The sequence below is a fragment of the Morchella importuna genome (assembly GCF_003444635.1).
Source record: "Morchella importuna strain M04M26 chromosome Unknown Morimp01GS001, whole genome shotgun sequence".
NCBI lineage: Eukaryota > Fungi > Ascomycota > Pezizomycetes > Pezizales > Morchellaceae > Morchella > Morchella importuna.
The window spans coordinates 1071650-1098835 of NW_025763398.1; the positions used below are offsets into that span (position 1 = coordinate 1071650).

The 27186-nt window shown below is 46.9% G+C and overlaps 5 protein-coding genes across 5 annotated transcripts; 3 read left to right on the forward strand and 2 right to left on the reverse strand.

The window, feature by feature from the left end:
- Window positions 1–22: 22 nt before the first annotated feature.
- LAJ45_00239 (uncharacterized protein) lies at window positions 23–394 on the reverse strand (the record flags this gene model as incomplete). The annotated part of the gene is made up of 2 exons (XM_046109841.1): window positions 23–84; window positions 154–394. 2 exons carry the CDS (start codon window positions 392–394, stop codon window positions 23–25), a joined length of 303 nt encoding a protein of 100 aa, XP_045976534.1.
- Window positions 395–3756: 3362 nt separating this feature from the next.
- LAJ45_00240 (uncharacterized protein) lies at window positions 3757–7082 on the forward strand (the record flags this gene model as incomplete). Its single annotated transcript, XM_046109842.1, has 3 exons — window positions 3757–3950; window positions 4023–7008; window positions 7065–7082. 3 exons carry the CDS (start codon window positions 3757–3759, stop codon window positions 7080–7082), a joined length of 3198 nt encoding a protein of 1065 aa, XP_045976535.1.
- Window positions 7083–8944: 1862 nt separating this feature from the next.
- On the reverse strand, window positions 8945–9561 carry LAJ45_00241 (uncharacterized protein; the record flags this gene model as incomplete). Its single annotated transcript, XM_046109843.1, has 2 exons — window positions 8945–9217; window positions 9307–9561. The coding sequence occupies 2 exons, from the start codon at window positions 9559–9561 to the stop codon at window positions 8945–8947; spliced, it is 528 nt and encodes a 175-aa protein (XP_045976536.1).
- Window positions 9562–18612: 9051 nt separating this feature from the next.
- Window positions 18613–21395, forward strand: LAJ45_00242 (uncharacterized protein; the record flags this gene model as incomplete). The annotated part of the gene is made up of 4 exons (XM_046109844.1): window positions 18613–18717; window positions 18776–18876; window positions 18940–19564; window positions 19692–21395. 4 exons carry the CDS (start codon window positions 18613–18615, stop codon window positions 21393–21395), a joined length of 2535 nt encoding a protein of 844 aa, XP_045976537.1.
- A 1835-nt stretch (window positions 21396–23230) lies between these two features.
- Window positions 23231–25666, forward strand: LAJ45_00243 (uncharacterized protein; the record flags this gene model as incomplete). The annotated part of the gene is made up of 5 exons (XM_046109845.1): window positions 23231–23305; window positions 23429–23460; window positions 23536–24952; window positions 25012–25314; window positions 25376–25666. 5 exons carry the CDS (start codon window positions 23231–23233, stop codon window positions 25664–25666), a joined length of 2118 nt encoding a protein of 705 aa, XP_045976538.1.
- Window positions 25667–27186: the final 1520 nt, after the last annotated feature.

Below are 27186 nucleotides of genomic sequence, written 5' to 3' on the forward strand. Positions count from 1 at the left end.
GAAACCGACTACCCATGGGATTCTAAACCAGCCTTTTCTTACAGGGAGAGAGCTGCCACAGCCTGCCTGCTAACTGTTTGTTTACTAGATTAAAGCCTTAGCTGTCTACCCCGTATTACTTCCCCAGAAGTTCAGAGAGATGGGGTCGTTCACCGGCTGACTGTGGCTGAGTTGGTTGGTTGCACCTCCACAATAAGGCGTAGGCTAGCTGGTAAGCCAAGCGAAGCGAGCTAGCTAGCGAGATAGATGTCCCATTCCCCTCAGTTTCAGGTTTTTCAGTTCCGAGGTTGATGCGAAGGATTTTCTTTGCAAGATGTTTTCCCGAACGCGCGATCGGCTGCAAAAATACAGCTCCCCGAAAAGTAAATAGGGGTACGCCCCCGTTATCTATCATAGCCACGCCCGCGCGCCCACGCCTGGCGCAACCATTACGATAGTGGGAGGGTGGAAAAGACTGGTTCATGCAGAGAAGAACACATAGAAGGCTCTTCGTCATAAAGCTGACACAGATATAGGAATCAGAAGCGAGATCTGACAGGAACGAGTGAGGTGATTTCTGTATGCTAATTGTGATGTTTTTATGGAGGGTGTGTAGAGAAAGATAGAGCTGCAGATAGATCAAGATTCAGAGCGTTAAAACGGCGTGAGGTTGGTATGTAAGGGATAGGGAGAGTAAAGGGTGTGTAAATGCAAGATGCGGGAAGACGTAAATACACAGGATGCAGGACGAGGTTGGTATATTCTGAGGCTTCAGGTTGTTGTGGTGGCTTCTTTCTGCAGGCGTCTGCAAACTTGCATGTGGAAAACGAAGATGGTGGGTATATATCCAGATTTTATAGGGAGTTATGAAGGCACCATAGGCGAAGAACTTGACGCGAAGTAAACAGATATCGCAAAGGCCGAATTGAAAAAAAGACCTAGCTACGTAGCGGTTAATAAATTTGACCAACAAACAGACAAACTTGAAAGCCTGGAGTTTTGAATTATTGGTGAGAAAACCCCTCGAGCGGGGAAACGAAGCAGGGAACGATAACGATAGGTAGGAGCTTCTCGTGGTTCATTAACAAATTTTGAGGCAAACCGACCAAAACCTTCTTGAGCTCTACCTCCTTTTAACAGTGACGTGATGCAAACACAGAATATGTAGGTACCTAGTTCAGTAAATTGTCCACTGATGTCCTGTGAACTATTTACCTCCCCAGCTCTACATAAGCTGTTGACATGCGAGGAAGACCATAGAGGACTGTGCGCTATGTAGAATCCAACTCTCAATTCGCGTCTCGCAGAAAAATCTCGGCGCGCTGTCGCGGACTAACTATCAGGTGATTCACAGCACGACAGATACCTATCCTTTTAGACCTGCCGATTTGATGCTGTAGACTGTAGTGATAGGATGGATTGAGATCCCGGGAGGAGTCTGTCGTACCAGCGGCGACGGGGAGTTGCCGGTAAGGACAGATATCCGGCAAAATCCCTCCTGTGTTGTTGGTATACTGTAGTATACCTACATGTACCTACTTACTTTAGATGGAGTAGGTAAAGTACTGGTTCGAGCATGAAGAACCCAGATACACAGCACTTTTTTTAATTAATCGATTTGCCACCGGAGAGTCAAATCTCATCAGATCTTAGATATGAAACTGTACCTAGAAAAGGAGTTTGTCCAAACATCAAAACATAGACTTCCCTTCGAGAAAATAAAAAAACGGAGTTGTTGAAATCAGCATCCTAACCCCCTGTCTATCGCAGACGGCGCTAGCAAGGGTGGTATAATCGGTGCTTTATCGATAAGTTGTTCTTTGTCTTGCACTGAGACTTTGCGGGGCGAGTTATTCGCCGGCGGCTAGACCGAGTTTGAAGTCCGGGGGATAAGGGACTCGGATAAGGCGCAAATACCGTGTATGGTCTTGGTTAACTAGAGACGACCACGACAACAAACTCAACAGAGGTGAAAGAGAATGGATATCAAAATTCATTTGGCTGCACTAAGTAGGTAATAATGTATCAAATTATGAAAGATCAATCATCGTGCCCCTGATTTTGTAAATAACGAGCACACCCTCAACCAGGAACAGAAATGCATGGACGGGATTGGTGGGTGGCCGCATCTTGCTGTTGTGAGATTTGATCTTGCCTGAAGAAATTGCCGGATTGGATAGGTGTGTGTGGATGGACCCTTGCGTTTCGACCTATGATAACTGAAGTTCGGAGCGGTTCAAAACAGGCACGGTTCTCACTGCTGCTTATGAGGACACATGTGCTCTAAAATCAATCAACTGAAAGCGCGGTCGTGCCCGATGTTTCTTGCCATGAGTGTTGCAGGTAGGTAATACACCGACCAGAGGTTGTCGGTCCGTTGACGCGATAGACGAGTTAAGGCATCAAATTAGAGTCTAGATCAGACAATTGGACAGGCACACAGCGTTTCTCCTGGGCTTTCTCGAACAACACCTTCTGTGTTGTGGATGTGTCAGTTGCAGAAATTTGCGCTCTGCTTTTCTTTGCCTCCCGTGAAGCGAAGGGTGAGGTAGAGCATGTAGTTAGGGAAAAGGCTTGATTTCTAAGGCTCTAGAAGTTGCCCCAGATTTTCCTCTCCGCCGCCACCGACGAGACGAAATTTTTAGAGTTTTCGGGGCAGGGCCGAGGGAGGAGCGAGTAGGCATAGCGAGAGGGCGTATGTAGGTACTCTAAGTCTATACCGAAGTCGGAACATGAACCGTCATACCAAAGTGGGTACACTTCCAGAAGGACCCCCTAGACTTCTTTCACCCACCACCATGACCGACCACCAGGGGCACTACACCATCTTTTGGATATTTTAGTAGTAACTCTGCATACATGAATTCTACTCAGCCTGATCCCTGTATCTGCAAATTGGTTGTGCCAACTCAGTGCAGCGGCCATATTTATTTCTCCTTGAATAGGTAAATGTAGGTACTCTATGCAAGAAGGTGCCATTGTATTATTACTGAGCCCAAAGAGCGTACCTTGTAGTGTGCGAGTACAAGTGACAAGGTGGCAAGAGACCATGGTGAGAAGGGTTTTTTCTCGGAGGGGAGTGGGTAGAGAAGAGCGGGTAATTGTAAACAGGGCCGAATACCTAGGTGTGGGTGTGGCCAATTCGAGGGTGTGGCCAATGGATAACAAGTGCCAAGGAGAGAGTCAGCGAGGCTGGCGCACAGAAGGCGAAGGAAGGGCTACAGACTCATCCCAAATCGGGCTTAGACTAATTGCCGCTGGAAAGATTTTTTTTTTTTGGAATTTTCTCTCGTTGAAATTTTTTCTTTTTTTCACCTTCTTTGCCTTTGGTTTCTCCTTACCGCCCACCTCTCTGGCATTGTTACATAAACTCCCTGCCTGAATATAAGGGTCCCTTCCTCCCTCCCAAAGTCCGCCTTTCTCTTTCCTCTTCATACACATCTCTCTTTCTTGTTGTTCTCATAGATTTTTCTGTCTTTGGGTTTCTTTTTCTCTACGGGTTTTCTCTCCATAGACGGGACAGCGAAACCAAACGCTCTGCTTCTTGCTTCTATCCGCGTTCAGTTAGATCCGAACCACTCAACCCCTCCCCGTTTCTACCAGCCAACCCCCGGTTCCCGTGCCCTTATCGCTTTCCGTCTGAAAAAAGTTTTTCTTGCTACTCTTAGAGTCTAGACTGCTTTTTCTTTTTTGGTCTTTTCTTCAACCCCTCTTTTTCTTCCTCCCACACATATATCTATAGACTTCCCCCTCACAACTAGAATTTCCACCTCTCAAATGGCACCTGCTCTCGACACCATGAACCCCACCGACGCCGCTGTCGCAGCTGAGAACCAGAAGTCCGTCAAGGTCTTGGACGAACTCCTCCAGAAGTTGACCATCTCAAAGACAAAGGACGAGGCCACTTACGCCGCCCACAACCTTGCCACTTTCATTAATGGCCCCATCGAAGAACATGAGGTTCCTACAAAGTGAGTCTTTTTGCCTCTATCTCCTTAATATCTGTTAAATTTCGCCTTTACTAACAAGTTATCCCTTTTCAGAATCCTCACTACCATCAAGAAGCAGTTGAACAACAAGAAGGATGCTCTCGCTAGAGAACACGCCCTCAATGCCATCGCTGCCATCTGTGAGAACCAGGTTTCGCCCAGCATCGAGCCCTACATTGTTTCGCTGCTCTCAAACGTCCTCGTGGCTGTCGGTGACAAGATCACTGCTGTCAAGAAGGCTGCTGAGGCTGCCGCCGTTGCCATCATTTCCAGCATCAACCCCAACGCTGTAAAGGCTGTCCTTCCCATTCTCTCCAAGTCCATCGTCTCCGCCTTGAAATGGCCCGAGAAGATGTGTGCTCTTAGCTGTCTCGATATCCTCGTTGCCCAGGCTTCTTCCCAGACTGCCCTCAGACTTCCCGAGTTGATTCCTACCGTTTCTGAGGCTATGTGGGACACAAAGCCTGAAGTCAAGAAGGGTGCCCGTGCCGCCATGGAGAAGCTTTGTTCTTTGATCTCCAACAACGATATCAACCGATTCATTCCTGAGCTCATTAACTGTATCGCCAAGCCCGAGAACGTCCCGGAGACTGTTCACCTTCTTGGTGCCACCGTTTTCGTCGAAAATGTTCAGGCTCCCACTTTGTCTATCATGGTTCCTCTTCTCGAGCGTGGTCTTGCGGACCGTGACACCGTCATCAAGCGTAAGACTGCTGTCATTATTGACAACATGTGTAAGCTTGTCGAGGATCCCCAGATCGTCGCTCCTTTCTTGCCCAAGCTTATGCCTGGCCTTGAGAAGAACTGGGAGAACATGGCCGATCCCGAGGCTCGTGAGAAGACCCGCCAGGGTCTCGACACCCTCATCCGTGTTGGTAACGTTCAGGATGGAAAGATTCCCGAGGTCTCATCAGCTGGTGAGCCCAAGGTTATTCAGGAGACTATCAAGACCATCCTTTCAAGCCACAAGGACCTTGTTACCAAGTTCGAGCCCATCATCGCCTACATCGCTGCCATCGCTGGTAGCTTGGTTGATGAGAAGGAGAACGAGTCTGCTATCTGGACTGAACACACCACCCCCTACTTTGCTGCTTTCCTTCCCGAAGGCGAGGCCCAGAGCACTGCTGAGACTCTTCGCAAGCGTGCTTCCCCTATCTACCAGGAGGACGAAGTTGCTGAGGATGATGAGGAGGGCGAGGATCTTTGCAACTGCACTTTCAACTTGGCTTATGGTGCTAAGATCTTGCTCAACCAGACCCATCTGAGATTGAAGAGAGGTCAGCGTTACGGTCTTTGCGGACCCAACGGATCCGGTAAATCTACTCTTATGCGCGCTATCAACAACGAGCAGGTCGAGGGTTTCCCTAAGAAGTCCGAGGTCAAGACCGTCTTCGTTGAGCACGATCTCGACTCCGCCGATACTGAGAAGTCTGTTATTGGCTGGACTTGCGACAAACTCCGTGAGACTGGTGCCACCATCTCCCAGGATGACATCCAAGAGAAGCTTTTGGAGTTCGGTTTCGTTGCTTCCATGTTCGAGGCCCCCATCACCTCCCTTTCCGGAGGTTGGAAGATGAAGTTGGCTCTTGCCCGTGCTGTGTTCGAGAACCCTGATATTCTCCTTCTCGACGAGCCTACCAACCACATGGACAGGCAGAATGTCAAGTGGCTCGAGAACTACCTCAAGAACTCTCCTTGCACCTCCATCATTGTCTCCCACGACTCCGGTTTCCTTGATAATGTGTGCCAGCACATTATCCACTATGAGCGTTTCAAGCTTAAGCGCTACAGAGGTAACCTCAAGGCCTTCACCGAAAAGGTCCCATCTGCTAGGTCCTACTACGAGCTCGGAGCCTCAGAACTCCAGTTCAAGTTCCCCGAGCCAGGTTTCCTTGAGGGTGTCAAGACCAAGGCCAAGGCTATCATTCGTGTCAGCAACATGTCCTTCCAGTACCCCGGTACTGAGAAGCCTCAGCTCAAGGACATTACCTTCCAGTGCTCTCTTGGGTCCCGTATTGCCGTCATCGGCCCCAACGGTGCCGGAAAGTCAACCTTGGTCAACGTTCTTACTGGTGAATTGATCCCCACCGGTGGTGATGTTTACCAGCACGAGAACATCCGTATTGCTTACATCAAGCAACACGCCTTCGCCCATATCGATAACCATCTCGACAAAACTCCCTCAGAGTACATTCAGTGGCGTTTCCAGACTGGTGAGGATCGCGAGACCATGGACCGTGCCAACACCAAGATCACCGAGGATGATGAGCAGGCCATGAACAAGGTCTTCAGAATCGAGGGTACCCAGCGTCGTGTTATCTCCGTTTCATCCCGCAGAAAGTTCAAGAACTCTTACGAATACGAGTGTTCGTTCACTCTTGGAGAGAACGTCGGTATGAAGAACGAGAAGTGGATTGTCATGTCTACTTCTGACAACGCCTGGATCCCCCGTACCGAGCTTATCGGTTCCCACGCCAAGATGGTTGCCGAGGTCGATCGTGCCGAGTCAATCAAGAACGGACAGTTCCGTCCTCTCGTCCGTAAGGAGATTGAGATCCACTGCTCCAACTTCGGTCTTGATGCCGAGCTTGTCTCCCACTCTCGTATGAGGGGTCTCTCTGGTGGTCAGCGTGTCAAGGTCTGCCTTGCTGCTGCCACATGGCAACGCCCACATTTGATCGTTCTTGACGAGCCTACCAATTATCTTGACAGAGATTCACTTGGTGCCTTGTCTGGTGCTCTCAAGACCTTCGAGGGTGGTGTTATCATCATCACTCACTCCGAGGAGTTCACCAAGGAGATCACCGAGGAAGTCTGGAGTGTCATGAACGGAATGATGACTCCTTCCGGACACAATTGGGTTACTGGACAGGGTTCAGGACCTCGATTGGGAGGTGAGAAAGAAGAGGAGGATCAGTTTGACGCCATGGGCAACAAGATTGAGGGTGGTAAGAAGAAGAAGAAGCTCACTTCATCTGAGCTCCGTAAGAAGAAGAAGGATCGTATGGCCAGGAGAAAGCGTGGTGAAGAGGTCTTCAGCGTAAGTTACCACTTTCCAATCAATATCTTTGAATCAATACTAATAAATTATTATAGGATGAGGACGACTTCTAATCTAATTTTCCATAACTTACGATTTTTCTTTTGTTGATGAAAAAAAATGGGGTTTGGGTTTTCTGTTTGGTGGTGGTCGGCAACTGTGTTAATTGTTTTTTTCCTTGCTCATGGGTTCTTTCGGATAGGTGATTACGATGCGATATAGAGATGTGATTCCTGTATGTTAATATAAATGGTCTGCTCGTATCAATTGGTCTCCAGTTTTGGCCACCTAATTAAAAAGCCTTCGGTTTTTAATAAGTTCATCCATTTCAATGACAGCTATAAAATGTCAGCCCTTTAGTTCCCCCCGATATCCATTATAAATTCCTAGTTTCCTTCAAGTTCTGTTTTTAAGTCGGGTTGCGTGACATGTACCGGCCTCCCCATCTACCCTGTTGTCTCCCATAACCGATGGTCTTGAATCTAGAGCAGAAACAAGTCGTTTAACGTCTGGCTAGTGGTAGGGCTTTTCATAACTCTCGATAGGCTCCTTAGGAGTGCGGTTGAGCTTCTTGGTTTAGAAGGGACATACTAGCCTAGATATCTCGGTGGCGGTCGAGGGCACGTTGTCAAGTGTTGTGATCTGTAGCAATTCTTCCGACGGTCTTGATTTTCTAGCTACTTGGGTTGATCGATGGACCTGAGAATCTGTAAAAAAAATCCTCATGCGGGGCATCATTAACATATGAGGTGCTGTGTGTAACGTAACCACCAAATATGCGGGGGAGTTTTTTTTTTTTTTTTTTATGGGAGCCCTCCAAAAAAAAAGCCAACCAACAGGGCCCTGAATAGCATTCCACAGTAATAATGAACTAAAATCTAGGTTTTATGGTAACGGTATCGTGAGTTAAGAAGTCGGCCTGACGGTCGTTATTCCAATGTTTCGTTGGTCCGGTAGAGTTAATCATGAACTAGCACTCGGTCTTATACCTGCGGCTCATCAACAGAAATCGGGCCCACAAGATGGTATACGAAATGGGTAAATATACAAAACAATGTGTTATATTATATTAAGACCTACTTCTCACCTTATACTTGTCGACTCTTCGGGACCGTTTAACTACTTCGGAATACAAATACAGAAGAAAGCCAAGCAAACCTTTCAGAAGCTAAACTAAAGCCACCACCAGAAAAGCGACGTAGCAACACGTACATGAAAAAACACAAAAAGCTGTTAGCAGGAAGAATAATGTTGGAAAAGATATCTTGTCTGATTGATAGCTCCCACTTATCCACCCCCCCCCCCCCCCCAACCCCTACCGAATTGTTGGATTCTCCATACATTCTACATCTAGAGCATCATGAGCAGCTAATTTAGTGCTTTTAACGCCTTAAACCTTATAGAACAGGCTCATATCTTGCTTGATACATTCCCCATATAATTAATTCTAGAAAGACCTTAACGCCCTCCCGGCTTCAAGGCACTCCAATCACCGGATCTAGCCAAAAATCGATCATGATTTATCTATTTATTTGTTCATAGAGTATATGCAACCTTCCGGCCATGCATATAGTACCATGTGGTCTAGTATTAATTGATTTATATATTCATGACATGCATGCATGTGGTCTAGTAATGACAAACCGCAAATAAGTCGTGTATATATGTGGAATCATTTTGTTCCCGCCGTGAAAATATGATGTGCGTACTTGTGCTGGGTGATATCCGAGTGGCTCGAATACCAAAATCCGCGGTGTATAATAAGAACTTTGACGTTATTTATTTATGGGTTGAGGAGATGGCGGGTGTGGACCGTTTGTCGATATAGTATGTTGGCCATCTTGATCACGGTTCTTTACCTGTTGTCTAATGTCACTATTAATCACACTACCCGCCAACACACCTAGAATTTCAAAAAACCTCTCAATCCCTAAAACTACTCCTTTCCCTTACCGGCCCTACTAGCCCTTCCCTTCCCCTTTCCCCTGCCCCTGCCCTTACCCTTACCCCTCCCTCTTCCCTCACCTTCATCCTCCTCCACCGACGCCGCCAGCACAGGCGCTCCATTCCACGCCGCAAGCTTGATCCGCCCATCAACAAAGACGGAATCGCTCTCACGCGGGCCGCCGGCGCGTGAGATCTTGACAATGGCATCGCTGATGGTGAATGTCCAGATTTCGTCGCAGAAGCGGTAGTTTTCGATTTTGCCCTGTTGTTTTTCTGTCGTTAGTATTGTGGCTAGGTGTTGGGTGTAAAAAGAGGATATATAGAATGAGAGAGGGGAGGGGTTGTAGGTACATTGATAGAGATCGTGGACCTAAGGTCTGTAGTGAGGCGGGCGGTCATGGCGCGGTCAAAATTCTGCATAAGCATGTTGGCGGCGACTTCGGTCATGGCGTTGCGCTGGATGAGGGTGTCGATTGAGTCAGCGAGGGAGGTGCCGAGACTGTTAAATGTGTTAATGGGGGTTCCAATAGGGAGAATGGGGGGTACGCGCCTGGTTTGGCGGTATATTTGGAGGGGGTTGAGGCCCGGGGGGGTTGTGGGTGGCATCTTTGATGATGTCTTTCGATATCTATTTGGTAGTGAAGAGGGAGGGGGAGAGGGGGGGGGGGGGGTTCGGTGTTAGAGATATATAGCAGTGGATGTAATAGAATTGATGATAGGGCTATGGAGGGGGGTGATTAGGGTTTATTATCCTCGAGGATATTTGTAGAGTAACAGGCTGATGATCTAGACAAAGCGCATGTAAAAATGCGACAAACAGTCCTCAGTAGTGTAACCAAGCTTTTTGGTATTTGCAGAGTTTCCTCACAAAAAAGCTAACCGGGCTCCCACCGCTTCACCACACCCGCCGCCGCGGCGCCGGGTTATGTATTTGTGCCGAGTGATAATATATGATGCATGTCAAGATGCGCCGCAACCGACCAAGAACGAAAATCTGGTAATGCGAATGGTTCTTCCACTACTGTGTTCGCGGTGAAAGCCCGAGCTGGCTTTTATACTTCGAAATCGGTGGGATGAGGTGCTGGCCCTGCAGTGGATAAACTCTCGAGCCTCGAGCCGCGAGACAAGGAGTCTATTGATAAACAAGGCAGTCTCTTCCTAATACGTTCGCTGAGAGAATAAACTTCATCGCTGACCTGTCCCATAGAAATTTCTGGTGGTTGTTATCAACGTTGCATTCTGTACATGTAGTACTAGTACTCTGGACGTGGCCTGTACGTATACTTCTGTCTGGGACGAGTTGTCCCTGATTATGACATGACTACAAGACGGGCCCTCCCCTTCTTCCTCCCATTCAGTCACCCAGACCCGCCAGCCCTGGGACACAATAGATTTTATTCACCAGTTCTCACTCTCATCAAAACTCACCCCTGTGCCTGCGTGACAGGCGTGACACATGCGGGTGACAAGGTACCAGGGACGCGATACCCAGGGCCTGGGCGAATGAACGTCTGCAAGGTACGTACAATGACGCCCATTGGAAGTAAGGGGGCGCGCAGTGCACAGGGTGAATGAGTGGGTTTAAACTTTGTACTTGCTTTAACTTACGGGTGCAGGTTCTACCAACCACCGGTCCGCTATATATATGGCGAGCGAGATCTCAGAAACATCTAGATCTTCTCTTAGACCCCAGCTACTGCAAATATCTACACTTTGTGGCCATCGAGGCTTAGAATAACATACATGCCATCTGTACATGCCGGCCTCGCCGATTGGTAGATGAAGACTTTATTCACAGTAAGCACAGCCAGCTAAACACATACCTATCCGTAGGCAGACTCAGTAGAGTGCCCCCATCGATCTATCCGTCTATCTATCAACCCTAAGCCTCGGCCCGCAGCCGTGCCCCGCGCCGGTGGAGACGAGGATATGGTATCATATCAATCATCGTTTACTCTGTGTCCCCTGCACTGCGGCTGGTAGTTGGGCAGAGCCAGTGTGTGGTCCCTTGCCTTACGATTCATGTCAGTGACCAACCAGAGTGTTCAGTACTTAAAGTGCTTATTCCACTGCTACACTGTTCGCTGCTCTGCGTCGCTCCAATCATGATATCATGTTCACTTCACTCACAAGTGCATCTATAAGCCGAGTGACTCTCCATGACGCACCGTAACATTCCTCTCGGCTCCCTCTCACCGGGAAAGTCCGACGTCACTCTACTCTTTTTATAATTTATACAAATATAACTCTCCTCTAGAGTGGTACTCCTTAATATTATTCCAGAACTCTTATCTTGGCTCTACTCCTATCCACACGCCTGCATCTCCGCTCCGCTCCCAGGTCCTTCCATGCCAAAATATAAGGGCTCGGCCATATATCTACACCCGATCGACCACCCTTCCCGGAGCCATGGCCATGCCCGAAATCCGTGCCGCAGAGGGAGAGTCAGGGCCAGGGCCTTCTAGGAAGCGAACCAGGTACGTAACTCGCTCGGCTTTCTGGTGTTGGGTCGGGCTCGCGTAATTAGCCCCCCCCCCCCCACGCACCCTCGAGCTATGGACATCAATACATTCCTCGCGCGCGCGGACCCCGGTTTGGTTGGGATCAGACAGGTGGTTTAGTAAGTAAGTAGTTGGTTGGAATGGAAAGGAATGGATCAGCAATTGCGCGCGCGTTCGTATAGGTAGGCTATTATATTGCTTATATTGCAGCGCACATATAGATATATTATGTAGGTAGAGTATATCCTAGGCTTCCTAGCTAGGTAAACGAACTACTAGATAGTAGAGTACTTCTATGTATGTACCCAGCTAGAGTAATTGGGGTACATCCATAGCTCAGAGTCGATCGCGTATTGCCAACGTGGTGCGGTGGAGAGCTCGTATTTGTTTACCTACCCTCCCCTACTGTACTGTACTGGTCTGGATAGTTTTATACTATTTCTGTCGCCATGCCTGTTTTCCATGGATGTATTCCTCCGTAGCTACCTACCTAGGTACTCTGCCCATAAAGCAGGCAGGTACTCTACTTCCCTACATACTCCCATGTCCATGTCCTTGACCCTGTCAACAATCCACGCCCACACGTGCCCAAAATTACCCAGGACTGGCCTACCCAACGAACACGACCTACCTTCCCAGATCTCTCTCGCTCGTAAAGCCAGATCCACAGACCACACGCATCGAGAGGGTGGTCCTTCGCAACCGCTCCGGAATGAGGTTGTTCCTAAATATACCGATCGCCGTCCAGGAGCTGGAGGGAGGGGAGGGTGAGTACTGAGCTAGAGTATTGAGTTACTCTACCTGGGTAGAACTAGAATCGTAGAAGGTAGAAGAGGGAGGTAGTTGTTGCCAAGCAACACAAACACATGAGAGGGGCATCATGATAAGTGCGGATTCAGCAACCGCACCGCGCTCAACTGCATTCGTGGCACACATCCGCTTTGGAAAGGCTGAACTTGAACAACCAGCCCAGACAGACAGACAGACAGGCCAGCCAGCGGATGTTTTGCCTTGTGCGAGTGAGAGCGATCGGACGAATAGATGGTGGGGATGGGGAACGGGGGGGGGGATTGTCTGGGTCGTTGGCAATTCGATTACCTAGGTGCCCTGCGATTGCCGACAGACGGGTAGAAGGGAAGAAGGTGGAGAGAAGAAAGATGCACTTACTCGCGACCAGCAACAAGAACCCGAAAATGCACGTCCTAATCTGCAATTTCCATTGGAGTAGAAGTCAAAAATACACCAAAGACTTGCAGCTGCATATTCGGGTTCTTGTTGCTGGTCGCGAGTACTCTAGAAACCAGCCAGCCAGCCAGAGAGACAGACCGACTCAGTTCTTGTGCCTCCCGAATGAATAACACCCCGTTCTCGGCTATCCGGAGATTTTTTTTTTGTCATTTAGTCCCAAACAGCTCTTCCGTGCTGGACGTTGATACGTTGATATGATGGGAAGAAAAGTTATTTTGACGTCGGAGGTTTGATCCAGAGTCGAGTACCATGGTTCGCATGGTCAGAAGGAGCTTCCGTCTCCGAAGCTGGAAGACGATCTCTGAGCTAGCTAGGTAGCTAGCAATTGCTATTGTTGTCTCGCCTTGTCGAGTCGCTGTCGCTCTTGGTTGTTGTCTGTCTCCTACGTTACCTAGTATAGGTATAGTTGTGGTCCTTATTCTTGTTCTTATTACACGCGCGGGTAGTGGACCTACCTACCTTGGTTGTAGAGAGTGAGATCTTTTGCCAACCTCTCGATCACAGCTGTGCACTCGCTCTCTAGATCTGGCTATGTACATCATGTACTACGCTGGCAAGTGGTGGAGTAAGTAAGTAAGGCAAATGTAGAGGCAGAAAAAAATAGGTATGTCGACTTCAGCTACGATGGTGGTCGTCGAGGGAGGCCCCAGTTAAAGTTCCTCGGGGAGTACAGTAGGCCGCAGAAGCTCAACCAAAAAGTGATGCAACGCGGGTCCGGTTCCTGGTCCGGGGAGAGGGAAAAAGCACATGGTGGAACTTCAGTTGAGACGACGATGTCCATGTCCATACCCGTCGTGAACCACGATCCCAAGTGTTTTTCAGGAACGATGGTCTTGGCCTCTTTCGAACACTTTCCACGGACGGGTAGGTATACGGATCCACGGCCAGCTCTATATTTAGTAACATTGGTAGAATAGAATAGAGTTTACCTAACCTACCAGAACGCACCCAGCGGGTTTGAAAAGTACAGTCGCTCACCTACTGACGGCGGATCCTGTCTGATGGTTCTGTTCGCAGTAATTTGCCCTTGGCGTCCAAAACCTAACTCTTTTATTGGCCTCAAATCCCTGACCGCCATTAGACAGGATCCGCCTTCACCCCGTGAGTGACTGTAGATCTGGGAATTAAAGATGGCAACACACCCAATATCATGAAAGACATCGTGCCGTAACGTAAGCGCTATTTATGTTTTGCAGCTCACTTGACTCTTGACATCAGCTGTCGATGTCTCTTTAACTAAACCCACGATACTCACTGTCTCTCTCTCTACTCTAGCTAGTAGAGTACCTACTGGAAATGGATGTCATCCATCCGTAACCTACGCGCGCGCACATAGGGGATAGGATACATGCATGTGAGTACAAAGATATACAAATAGAGTATCTTATTTATGATAATGTCTAACGACTAAGATTTTCGTAATTTCTTTCCCAAAAAGAAAACTTCAAAAGTCTGATACATTTATTTACTGATAGTTAGTCAATCGGCAATGGCATCCCGCGTCAGCCTTAAGACAAAGTAGGAGTCGACGACGTCGTTTCGTTTCGTCTAATGCCCACTACCACTACGACCGCCGTCCCGTGCGCGGCTCGGCTTTTGACGTTCATCTAGAGGTATGTATGTAGCAGCCAGCCCTGCAGAGTACGAGAACGTCTCTACCTAGATGTAGATAGGCTATCCCAGCCAAATCAGACGCCTCTAAAGATCAACATGTATTCAATTTTCCTAGCGTTGGGCTGGAGCTCAGAAACTCCCATTGTCAAGGTTCGATATACACACATACGAGTACAGTTGCACCTCGCTATGGCGGAACTCAATATGCCGGATCCCTTGCTGTCCCGTATGAAATTTCCTGAGAATTCTATTTTTCTACTACAAAATCAATTTACTATCCCGAATTTCTTGAGAATATTTGCTATCCCGTACATGATTTGGTGAATCTTGGCGATCCGGCATAGCGAGGTGCGACTGTAGGTGGTTTGTTAACATTAGATGTTCAGTAAACATCCAAGGTTCTCCGTCACCGAACCGGGTTGAAGTACGAGTTTAACCGGCTGACCAATAAGGGAAGTTATTGCTCTAACTGAAGACCTTAAACGGATGCACCTAGCTCGGAAGAGTTTATTTCCATGAATCAGATTCAGGGGCTTGGCAAAAAGCACATATCACGTCTTCTCGGAACACCCGTACAGTATATACTACGCTATTTTTAAAACATCATCAAAGAAGATTGGCTAGACTTCTTGAGGAGAAGCTTCGAAGGACTGAAACTATGCATGAGCAGAAACTCGTTTTTTTTTCTATCTCTCGCGCCCTTGCGTAGGTTCATGAGAACGTTTGTGTTTTTGAAGAAGCTCTGCACGATTTTTCACCACCCCCTGAGACTGGGTGTTTGAACTCTACAGTTTCAGAAAGGGGAAGAAAGCCAAGTTCCAAAAAGATGTTTGGCAGTTTCGCCAAGGCTGTGACCTGCTGTAGGAACAGCCCACATTGAGCCATTATCTCAGCTGAAAGCATCAGAAGAAGTGGAGGAGATGAAGGGCGGACTTCGGAACGAGTGAGAATAGGGGGCCAATGTTATCGGCATCACATCATGCCTAGATCATTGGCTTGCAATGATTGCAGGGGACTAAAAAGCAATGAGGTTAATGTTCCAGGCTGAGCTGTTGGTGGAGAGTGGCGAGAGACTTCAATATTAAAGAACTCAAAAACCACGACAGTTTTAATTTTTCTCTCGCTCGGGCGTTCGGTTGGGTTGCTAATAAATAGATCATATCGCGGAGTCGTTTGTATGCAGTACTCCTCAACCACTACAAAGTCATCGTGAGTATGCGTTATAGTATAAATATGAATTGAAGGTTGGAATACCTACTAACTTCTTAACTATGAGCTACCCTAACGGTACTGCCACGAGCCCAGGCCCTCAATCCCATTTTCACCCGGCTAACACGGTACCTCAAACCATGTAGGTACGACGACGGCAGTGTTACTCTAAAGCTCCCCTCTATCCAAAGACGCAACCGCGAGAGATCGGACGGTGAATAATTAGGAATTTGGAAGGCGAACGCCCTCTCGTTACTTTGACCAATCAAATTGCATGCAGTGCGTCACCTACATTGACCCTATTCATAGGTTATGCCACTCCACTTGCGCCCTGGAGTACGGACACTCATCATTTGTTTGCCCCTTTCATGGCACGCACACGTTAATGTGTGATGTTACTTTTTCCTTCTCGCCTAAGTTCCACGGACCTAGTTAGGCAATTGTTTTTTTTTTCTGTGGCGAAACGTAGTGATATGTACCCTCAGGTAACAGGATTCGCTACGATTCGACAGGGCGATGTCCTAAGGTAAAAAAAAAAGGCATGGCATGGCATGGCGGGCAGGGTACCTCTACTCTAGAGTAGAGCACCCCAGGGCAGAGGTTGCTGCTATCCTTAGATCCTTAAGACCAAGAGGAACAGAGGTGCATATTTCCAGCGTGATGGCTATGCAGGTTGGGCCAAAGTGGCAACTCCCCTTCCATCCAGAACGAGCCAGCAAACATATCCAGGTCTGGAAGAAATCGTTTGGCTCGACTTCTTCTTTTCCCCGAGGTGGTGATGCGATGGAGGAGAAATGCACCAACGAATGAGACAGCGGGTTCACCCTTGCTCTCATGCTTGTTTCTGTCTTACACGGATCGGTTGTGTGGTGGTACCTTTTTGGGCCACTCACGCTGGACAGAAGTGGGTTAGGGTGGACTCAGCATGCAGGGGACGTCTCTAATGGGGAATCTGTGTAAGAACTTTAGTTGGCTTGTCGTTTCACGAGGGTCTTTTCTTTCTTATGGTAGATAGGGGACAACGTGGGGAATGGATAATCCAATCGAACATTCGAATCTTCAAGCGAAGCTTAATCTTTCCTGATTTCATGGATTGCCCCCTTTTTTCTCTCTCTACCCTTATGCTTGACAGCTGGAGTAGTACTAGTAGTTGTTGCGCAGCCATGAGGTAGAGTAAAAATTAATATACAGCCCCCATAATAGGAATGTTGGGATATATCGATAGTAATACTCCGCTGTAGAGCACTTTCTCGTTGGTAGATACATCATGTATCCAACGCGTGTCACTGCGCAACTTGAGTTTGGATTTGGAATGTAAGCATTGCAGGTAATTGGTGCCCAAGTGGTTTAAGCAAAGTCAATTGGTTCCTCCGAGGTAAGTACCATTCTCTCTGGGAGCCGTCTCTTGTCTCTGCGCTTGCGGCCTAAAGAAGGTTGGTACCATCTGGCCGATAGGCCAAGGTATCCTTGTGAGACGTTGAGCGACGGCCCAAACAAGAAACCAACATACGAAATGGTTTCTCTGGCCGCCGCGGCCGCCATCTCCACTAATCCGAGGTTCCAAAGATCACCGATATGACGATAGCTCATTTGGCTCGGGGAGATGGGATTTGTTTTTTTCCCATGGAGGTGCCCATGTGTAAAGGTATTCTAGCTTCTCTTCCTACTGAGCTTAATACTCAAATGTAAGTATATAATATGAGAATTAAAATGAGGAATAAGATCTCCTTTTTTTTGTGTCTCTCTGCTCTAGTGGGGCTCCGGTTACCTAGGGATGTTTTGTGGGCTGTCCGGCGCAGGGTATTGGTTATTGGTCCCTGAACATGGGGAGTCCAGTATTTCTCACTGGCGCGCGTTGACGGAATCTATGATAATACCCCTTGTCGATGTTTGTCTCTGGATGTCTCTGATTCTCTTACTGGCGCCCTTGGCCTGTCGTCCTCGTTCTGCCACAGTTACAAGCACACATGCACGTTTGCTGTATGTGTCTCCTTCTACCGTCACTTACAAGTATCATCTGTCACCGCACTATGTCTCCTTACTCCCCTTACCATTTGCCAATTGGTATCGATATTCACTTCTCCGGGTGCTGCCGTCTCTTAGCTTTGCATAGCATAACCTTGTCGATCTTTACCCTGCTGCCTACTACTTCGTTCAAGACAAAAAGGAATTAATTATTTGTAGGCTGAATAATTATTGGAACACACCCCCCCCCCCCTGTCACCAAGTCTCCTCCTACTACTTTTTTTTTCATATTATCCCACATAACCCCCCCTCTTCTCCTCTTGTGTTCTTCTTTCCCCAAGTTCAGTTCCTTCGTTATTTTTGTGCAGAACAGCCGGACTTTCCTCAAGGGTTCCCCAGAAACCCGGGATTCCATCAGCACGAGAGTTGGTTGTGCGTTGTCTGTCGGTATGTATAACACCACCTGTACCCGGCCCTCTCATGTTGTCGTGCTTCTGCTTCTGCTGCTACCCTTCCTTTGTACTGCGTGCCTGATATAAACTTTACCACCACTTATCTGGGTTTCTGCGTTCCGATCAGCAGCACTATTTTCTTCTTTTCCCCGAATAAGGCGTTTGGGTTGCAGCGAGAGTTAATTTGGAATTCTGTGGCTTATCAATGACTGCAGTTTGAAGAAAAAAAAGAACTCCGTTTCGTAGGAGTAGTCGTTCGTTATTTTTTAATCCTCTTCGCCCACACCTGCTGTCGTCTATTTCAACACCCAACCAAACACGAGGCCATCCACGAGCCATTGAATTTATCGAAAGTTTATAATATCTATCCAACTCAGCAGTACTATTCTTAAAAACACCGCCCCGACTGACAGACCACAACTGTCTATATAGTCGATCAGGGATCTTTTTGTACGTTCCGAAGATTCAAAAACCAAAAATCAGTTGAATAAAGGGGGGAGTTGCTAACGTTTAAGTTTTTCGTTAGATCTGATAGAAGCGTCAAAACAGCGCTTCTTACAGGTGGCTCAGCAGATTAAAAGCGCCTAAATACCTGGTTTCCATATATTTGGAGCGCCCTCGTTCCTCTTCCTTCGTTTTTTTTAATTTTTTTTTTTACATCATACAAAATGGCAGACGTCGTAGATGAGCCATGGCAGGTTTCGCAGATTGTATATACATCCATCATGGGTGTAGTAATGTGCGCTGCGCTGCTGGAATGGTTTTTGTGGCTGGTAATATATCTCCCTCTTGCAGTTGTTCTGGTAAGAGGTCGTGCTGATCGTTTCAAAGGCCGCTTTCCTATACTGCCTAATCAAGGTCTTCCAAAAGGCTGATGCATGGCATATTCGGGTACTTGCTGTGATTATGATGATTCTCTTTACTGCTTTACGGTAAGCTTTAATTCTCAAGAATCTGCAAATCGAGGGATTTGAAACTCACTGAATATCCTTTAGTGCTATTTTCTTGCCCATCATGGTCGTCACTCTCCCGCTTCCCTCTCAGATTACTCGTCACTTTCCCGAGGAGCTTGTTAGCTTCTTGCAGTGGTTCGCTTTCTGGTCGTTCTCGGCTCTTTTGACAATCCCATGGTTGTTCTGTGTCTATCAGCTTGTCACCAACTCCCTTGGAAAGCACAGACGTATCAAAGAAGTTCTCGATGAAACCTCAGCGCCCAAAGTCGTCATTGTCATGCCAGTGTACAAGGAAATCCCCGAAGTTTTGCAGACCGCCATCGACTCCATCGTGGACGGCGACTACCCTCCATCGTGTCTCCACATTTTCTTGTCATTCGACGGTGACGAGGAGGATGAGTTGTACTTGAAGACCATCGAAAACTTGGGAGTCCCGCTTTCGCTTGATAGCTACCCTGTCAGTTTGGATGTCACCTACAGAGGAACCCGTATCACTGTTTCCAGATTCCCCCACGGAGGAAAGCGTCATTGTCAGAAGAAGACTTTCAAGTTGATTGACAAGATCTATACCGAGTACCTTAAGCGTAACGACAACTTGTTCATTCTTTTTATCGACTCCGACTGTATCCTCGACAAAGTGTGCATTCAAAATTTTGTTTATGAAATGGTAAGGAGACGCTCTGCTCTAGTTATATATCATCATTCTGGCTGCGTCGGTCAGCAGAAGGATTCAGCCTTAATCAATATAATTATTCGCATTAATTGCATGGTTGCTGATATTGAGTGTCGCACAGGAACTTAAACCGGGCAGTAAGCAGAACATGTTGGCAATGACCGGTGTCATCACATCTACCGCTGAGAACCAGACTTTGATTACCCTCCTTCAGGATCTTGAGTACATCCATGGTCAACTGTTTGAGCGTTCCGTGGAGTCGGCATGCGGTTCCGTCACTTGTCTTCCTGGTGCACTTACGATTTTGCGTTTCTCTGCTTTCCGAAAGATGGCTAAGTACTATTTCGCCGACAAGGCCGAACAGTGTGATGATCTCTTCGATTACGGAAAATGTCATTTGGGCGAAGATAGATGGCTCACTCATTTGTTCATGATTGGTGCCAAGGAGCGTTACCAGATTCAAATGTGTACCGGAGCTTTCTGCAAAACCGAGGCCGTCACTTCATACCGCAGTTTGCTCAAGCAGCGTCGTAGATGGTTCTTGGGGTTTATCACCAACGAAGTTTGCATGTTGACTGATATTCGTCTCTGGAGGAGATACCCAATTCTTTGCATCATTCGTTTTATGCAAAACACCATTCGTACCACCGCGCTATTGTTCTTCATCATGGTTCTGTCGCTTATTACCACTACCCAGAGAGTTGCCCAGTTGCCTGTTGGATTTATCGCCGTATCTTTGGGTCTTAACTGGGCGCTCATGTTCTACTTTGGTGTTCGTCTTAGGCGTTTCAAGGCTTGGCTATACCCTCTCATGTTTGTTATCAACCCGTTCTTCAACTGGGTCTACATGGTTTACGGGATCTTTACTGCTGGTCAACGAACATGGGGTGGACCTCGTGCCGATGCCGGTGCTGCCGATACAGAAAAGACCCCGCAGGAAGTTATTGCAGAAGCTGAGGCCAGAGGCGAAGACCTTGAGGTTATTCCTGAGACCTTCCGTCCGGCCGCTGAAGCCAACAAGAACGCTGCCAACGCTGAAGGTCTTCGCCAACGTGTACCAGTCCAACCTGATGACGGAATCGAGGGTAGATTTGCTGCTTCTGAGAGACTTCCCGGTGGTTACTACAACTATGAGAACGCTTCCATGGGAACTCTTCCTGACATGGTCCCCCGCAACCCCAACGCTCCTCATATTCCTCTACATCCCCGTGCTTCATTCGACAGTTTTGTTTCCGGTACTACTTCTGCCGGCAACTCCGTCTATATGCCCCGCCGTGTCGAAAGTATCATGGGAGAGGAGGATCGCAGAAAGTACCTCGTTGCTCAGGCCAACCAACGCGAAGCTGGAGGTGCATACATGCAAGAACCACGCAAGGATCAGATTGAGGTCTCAGATAAGGAAGTTTATGGATATAAGAATGCCGTTAATGAGTCCACTGAGTCCATTGACTCTGTAGGAAGCGGCTATGGATACCACACCAGAAACAGCTATAACAACAGCAATAACTATAGCCAACCTGTAAGCAGAGCTGCATCCCCCAGTAATGGGCCGACTACACCAGCAGCCACGGGCACTCCAACAGAAAACCATCTCGCGCTTCCTGAACCTGCACACAGGGCACCCTCTTCAAATAGCAACCAACACGCACGGGGCCTTAGTGCCGCAAGAAGTCCTCTTGCGAGACTGAGCTTAGTCCGGACTGCTGGTAGCGACGGCGCCGAGCAGGAGGAGCATGAAATGACGTCCACTGCCGCCGACGATGATGAAGACCGAGAGGGGCGATCAAAAGAGAGAAAGAAGCTGACAAAGAATCGACAATCATAACGATTGCATGATGTACTTTGTTAACTTTCTTATGTCTTCTCTCTTTTTCTCATAGGGTGGTGTTAATGAAAGGGATGTGTCTATAAAATGGAGCGTGCATAATCGGGACCTTAATTCTGTGGTATGAGTAGGATAAATCTTGCTGTATACTTTCGTTTGGGATTTTTTTTTTTTTTTTCAACGTTCATAAAAAGTTTCTATCATGACTGGAGGGGAGGAGAGTTGTGAGGTAGAGCATTCGGGTTCCGATATGGGGACCATATACATAGTATGTTTCGTTGGTTACGAGGGGGATCTTGGCTTTGCTCTTGTGCTTTTTTTTTTTTTGCCTATTTATTATTCTATTCGGGCGTCCATTTGGTCTTTAACGATTATTTTTTTATATATCCCATATTGGTTTCACGCACTCATTTATACTTCTTTGGCCATGCCATTCGATAACACTACATACATACCCTGACTACGTGTAGTCACTTTTTCTCTGTTCTTACGTTCGTTAGCACTGCTGGGGCTTTTTGAGTATGGGATGGAACATACATGTAACCGATGGAGGAATTGCCGCTTGGCCTGTACACGTGTGAGGGATCTGGTTTTAATTTTTCAGGACTACAACCACGATCAATATTAATTTATCTCTTGCATAACCACGATTTTTTGAAAGTTAAAAGTGAAGTTTTAATGTACACTGAGCACACTTGAGTAAACACTAAGCACTAGGCAGTAAACACTGAGTCTTGCAGACTTTTTGACCCCACAAATTGGACGAAAATTCGGCTCTAGAAAGCAAATGGTACTTTCTAATGGCCTTGGTGAAGTAAAAGTAGAGCGTGATGTTTGTAAGTATTATAAATATTACGTGTAATTACTCCTCAGTCAAGACTTTTTAGGTAACAACGGTGCACCTTAGCACATCCGTCTGTTTGCAAACTCGTGGTTTTTGTGAGTTCTTTATGTGTACCTCGGTAGATTTTAGAAAATCGTTTTTATGTATGCAGTTATCAAAATAGCTGTGTTTGATTATCAAGGTCCGAGTTTGCGAAGTTTGCAACACAGCAGCAAAAGGATAAAGCGAAATAAGGCTGTGGGTTACCCCCTCTCCCCCGGGGACCGGAAACCTACCTTTTAGGGCCAAGAATGCGACTTGTGTATCTATAGCTAGCCAAAGTAGATTTTAATAGATGAAAAAAAAAAAACAGTTTTTGATATCCCCGACACCCCGGATTCTCATGTATGAGAGGTGTTATGCCAATCAGTGCTTGTGGAACAGAAGATCTTGTCGGGGATTATGTGATCTAGATATATATCAGATCTGCTCGACGTCGAAATAATTAGGATTCGGCTTGGGTTAGGGTGCGTACTTTTATACAACCGAGTTTTCTTTTGTCTTTTAAATAATAGGAGAAAGCCCCGAGGGGCTTCATCCTCCTGGCCAGTATGATTCCCCGGACTTCAGGACCTATGACAACTCCTTAGCACGTTCTGTGCCTGGAAAGCGGTAATAGAGGCTCGTAGAAGCTCCCAGAATTCACTGGACGCCGCCAAGCCAGCAGAGGCTAGCAGCTTAAATAAAAAAAAAAGAAGGAAGGCGGCGACAACACAACCTCAACTTTCCCCTCCCCCTCACCTCTTCACCCCGCCAGTCTGCGCCCATATCCCACAACTCCACCCCACCATCCTCCCGTTCATCTAAAAAACCATCCATCCTCCGAGACCTTTATCCTCGACAAGATCATCAAAAGAACCAACATAATATTGGTTTCTCAATATCTGGATATTTTCCTCTATTAGCCTGCTCTTAATTTCTACAAATTTTCATCTCCCTATAGCGGCCAATTATGTCGGTAGTTGGTGTTGATCTCGGTGCTCAGAACACCGTCATTGCTGTCGCCAGGAACAGAGGTGTCGATGTGGTATGTAATCTCTTTTAAGCTTCTTGCTAATCTTTTCCTGTTCTCCATTCTATCAAGAGCACGTGCATGGATTTACTCTATCTTTATTCTTTATCGTGATAACTAACGGTTTCTTATCGATAGATCACCAATGAAGTCTCGAATCGTGCTACACCGTTAGTAACACCCCTCCATGGCCTACTCAGATGAATGATGGAAGGAAACAGATGCTGATACATTGGAGGAAATAGGTCTATGGTCGGTTTCGGACCTAAGAGTAGATGTCTCGGAGAGCCAGCAAAGACCCAGGAAATCTCCAATTTGAAAAACACTGTCGGTATGCTCAAGCGTCTCGCCGGACGAAGATTTGGAGAGCCAGAGCTGGAGATCGAAAGCCAGTTCATCTCTGCCGAGCTCGTTGAGGCGAGAGGCGGTGAGGTCGGTGCCCGAGTCAACTATCTCGGCCAGGACGAGGTCTTCACAGGTACTCAGTTGATTGCCATGTTTTTGTCAAAGGTCAAACAGACCGCATCGGCGGAACTTAAGCTTCCTGTGTCCGACGTCGTTCTTAGTGTTCCTCCATGGTTCACTGATGCCCAGCGCCGTTCTATCATGGATGCTTCCGAGATTGCTGGACTGAAGCTCCTCCGTCTGATGAATGACACAACTGCAACTGCTCTTGGTTATGGTATCACAAAGACCGATCTTCCTCCCCCAGAGGAGAAGCCCCGCCGTGTTTGCTTCGTCGATATTGGTCACAGTAACTACACAGCCTCTATTGTTGCCTTCAAGAAGGGTGAGTTGACCGTCTTGTCAACTGCCTATGACAGACATTTTGGTGGCCGTGATTTCGACAAGGCCCTTATCGAGCATTTCGGCATTGAGTTCAAGGAAAAAAACAAGATTGACATCCAGGCCAACCCTAAGGCTTACTTCCGTCTTGCTGCCGGTGTTGAGAAATTGAAAAAGATCCTTTCTGCAAACGCCCAGGCACCATTGAACATCGAGTCTATCATGAACGATGTAGATGTGTCATCTATGCTCAAGAGGGAGGAGCTTGAGGAGCTTGTCAAGCCTCTTCTGGACCGTGCTACTGCCCCTCTGGAGCAAGCGCTTAAGGATGCTGGCTTGAACCCAGAAGATATTGATGCCATCGAACTTGTCGGTGGTTGTACTCGTGTCCCCTCACTAAAGGAGAGAATTTCTGCTTTCTTCAACAAGCCCCTCTCATTCACTCTTAACCAGGATGAGGCCGTTGCCCGTGGTTGTGCCTTTGCGTGTGCCATTCTGTCGCCCGTCTTCAAAGTCAGGGACTTCTCTGTCCACGACATTGTTTCTTACCCTATCGAGTTCACATGGGAGCAATCCCCTGAGATTCCTGATGAGGACACCAGCTTGACCGTTTTCAACAAGAATAATGCTGTCCCCTCAACCAAGATCCTTACTTTCTACCGTAAGGAGCCATTTGACCTTGAGGCAAGGTACGCCGAGCCTGACAAGCTTCCCGGAATAATCTCACCTTGGATCGGGAAGTTCTCCATCAAGGGAGTCAAACCAGACCCCAAGGACGACTTCATGATTTGCAAGTTGAAGGCCAGAGTTAACCTTCACGGAGTTTTGAATGTCGAGAGCGGCTACTATGTCGAGGAGGTTGAAGTGGAAGAAGATGTAAGTCTGCTTCTCTATCATGGGGCATACATCAATCCTAATATTCGCGTGTTTGACAGCCCATGGAGACCGACGAGGCTGCCGCTGATAAACCCAAGGAGAAGGTTAAGAAGCAGGTCAAGAAGGGCGAGCTGCCAGTCATCAGCGTCACTGCCTCACTTGATCCAGAAATGAAGAGCATTCTTAATGAACGTGAATCTGAGATGGTCACCCAAGACAAGCTTGTTGCCGACACCGAGGACCGTAAGAACGCCTTGGAGGAGTACATTTACGAGACGCGTGGAAAGCTCGATGATCTTTATGCTCCATTTGCCACCGAGGAAGAGAAGAATAAGATTAGAAACATCATGGACAACGCCGAGGTAAGATCAGCCTTCCTATTACACGACCTCTTTTTCCGTTGTGTTCTAATAACGTTTACAGGATTGGTTGTACAACGAGGGTGAGGATGCCACTAAGAGTGTCTACATTGCGAAGATCGAGGAGCTTCGCTCCGCTGTAGGCCCCATCGCCCAGAGGTACTTTGACAAGGAAGAGGAGAAGCGCTCACTGGAGCGAGCAAAGCGCGATGAGGCCGAAGCCATGAGGAAAGCTCAAGAGGAAATGGCTAAAAGAAACAGCGAGAACAAGGACGCCGAGATGAAGGATCCAGATGGTCAACACCAGCCACAGGTGGATGACGTCCAGGATAGAATGGATACGGATAGGGCTTAGATTTGGGAATACGCTTTAAACTATTAGTTCTAGTTCTTGTTGTTCTCTTTGCCTTTATTTCTTTATCCTTCCTGTTTTTTCTTACTTTACATTTTCTTTTATGACGTAGGGTTCCTCGCAGTTTTGTTACTGAATCCCGAGGGCGATGAAATGGGTATGACGGGCATACTAAAAAAAAAGCTTTCGTACATTACCCTCATTTTTGTTCTATTTACATTACTAGCTACGGCCGGCAAGCTGTGATATCCTCTCCTTTCGTTTTTTATTATTATTTATTTCTTGCTTGTTTGCGTTGCTTGGGCGAAGAATGATACATTTATGTAGAAATTACAAGTCAAAGGGCTGAAAGGGTCAAAAAATGAAATAGAAGTGTCTAATTGTGGTCTCCTAGTAATTAATACCTTGGAAATAATTAGCTTGAAGCATGACCATTCACTATGTTCAATATTTATTTCATTGAGCTCCGTGTAGTTTTTCTTCAATCCTACATAGTGCCAGTATAGCGTACTTACTAGATATTCTCAACGAAACAAAACTACATGTTCTCGCTAGATTCACTATATCAAAAGGTGCTGCACAAGTGTTCACGACGTCAAAATAACAGCGAGGGATTGAGAGTTCACAGAAAGTTTCGTTATTAAGCACAGCAAGGAAGCAATTTTTATGGTTTAAGATACTTCGTCACTCGGCTTATTTCTACTTCAGTCAATAAACAGTGTGCGAAGTGAGTCATGAGATATCACTCGGTAAATTGAACCTCCAGGATTTAGAAATTCTAGTGACTATCGTCATATCAGAAACATTTTCTCAAGTAATATCAGTGTATTTAGTGGATTTCTAAAAGTACCGAGCGAGTGATCTTGAATGAATGTTAGAATAAATTTGATGACGTCACACTTGATGTCACTCTTTAGAGCGGCCATACATGTATCTATAAATACCAGATCTAATAAATTTCTAGGCAGTCATTCCTCATTCGGTTTTAATATATACCCCGATTTGTATAAGATTTAGATTAAACTCTTAAGTAGACTGCGCTTAGTCATTAACATGTCCTTCTTGACCTCCATTGTCCAGATACATCTCAAGATATACGGATGCCTCATTTGAGATTCCTCAAATTTGCTGACCACAGTAAGTGTTTTCTCGGCGTTAGAAGGCTACCTTTTGTGTGATACTCCACACCACGGAGCCAATGTGTTCCCTTGAAAATCTCTTTGGATGAATGGGTAATCTTGCGTTTGGGGTGGTCATCCACGAGTTTTTAGATCATGGGCTGTGATGCCCGTTTTCAATCTTATTACCAGTGTTAGTATCCTCCCCTTATCTCGTTAAGTAGGTCTATATCTTCGAATGTCGTGATTAGTGGTATTGTGCCTTTGCACAAGCCGTATTACTCTAGCCTACCTTGAAGATAATCTCCAATAATTAACTGTCAGAGCAGGTTTGTGACAATCCAAAGGTTAATTAGTAAATAATCTCACTCTTTTATCTGTTTTGATCTGATACAAAGGAAAATG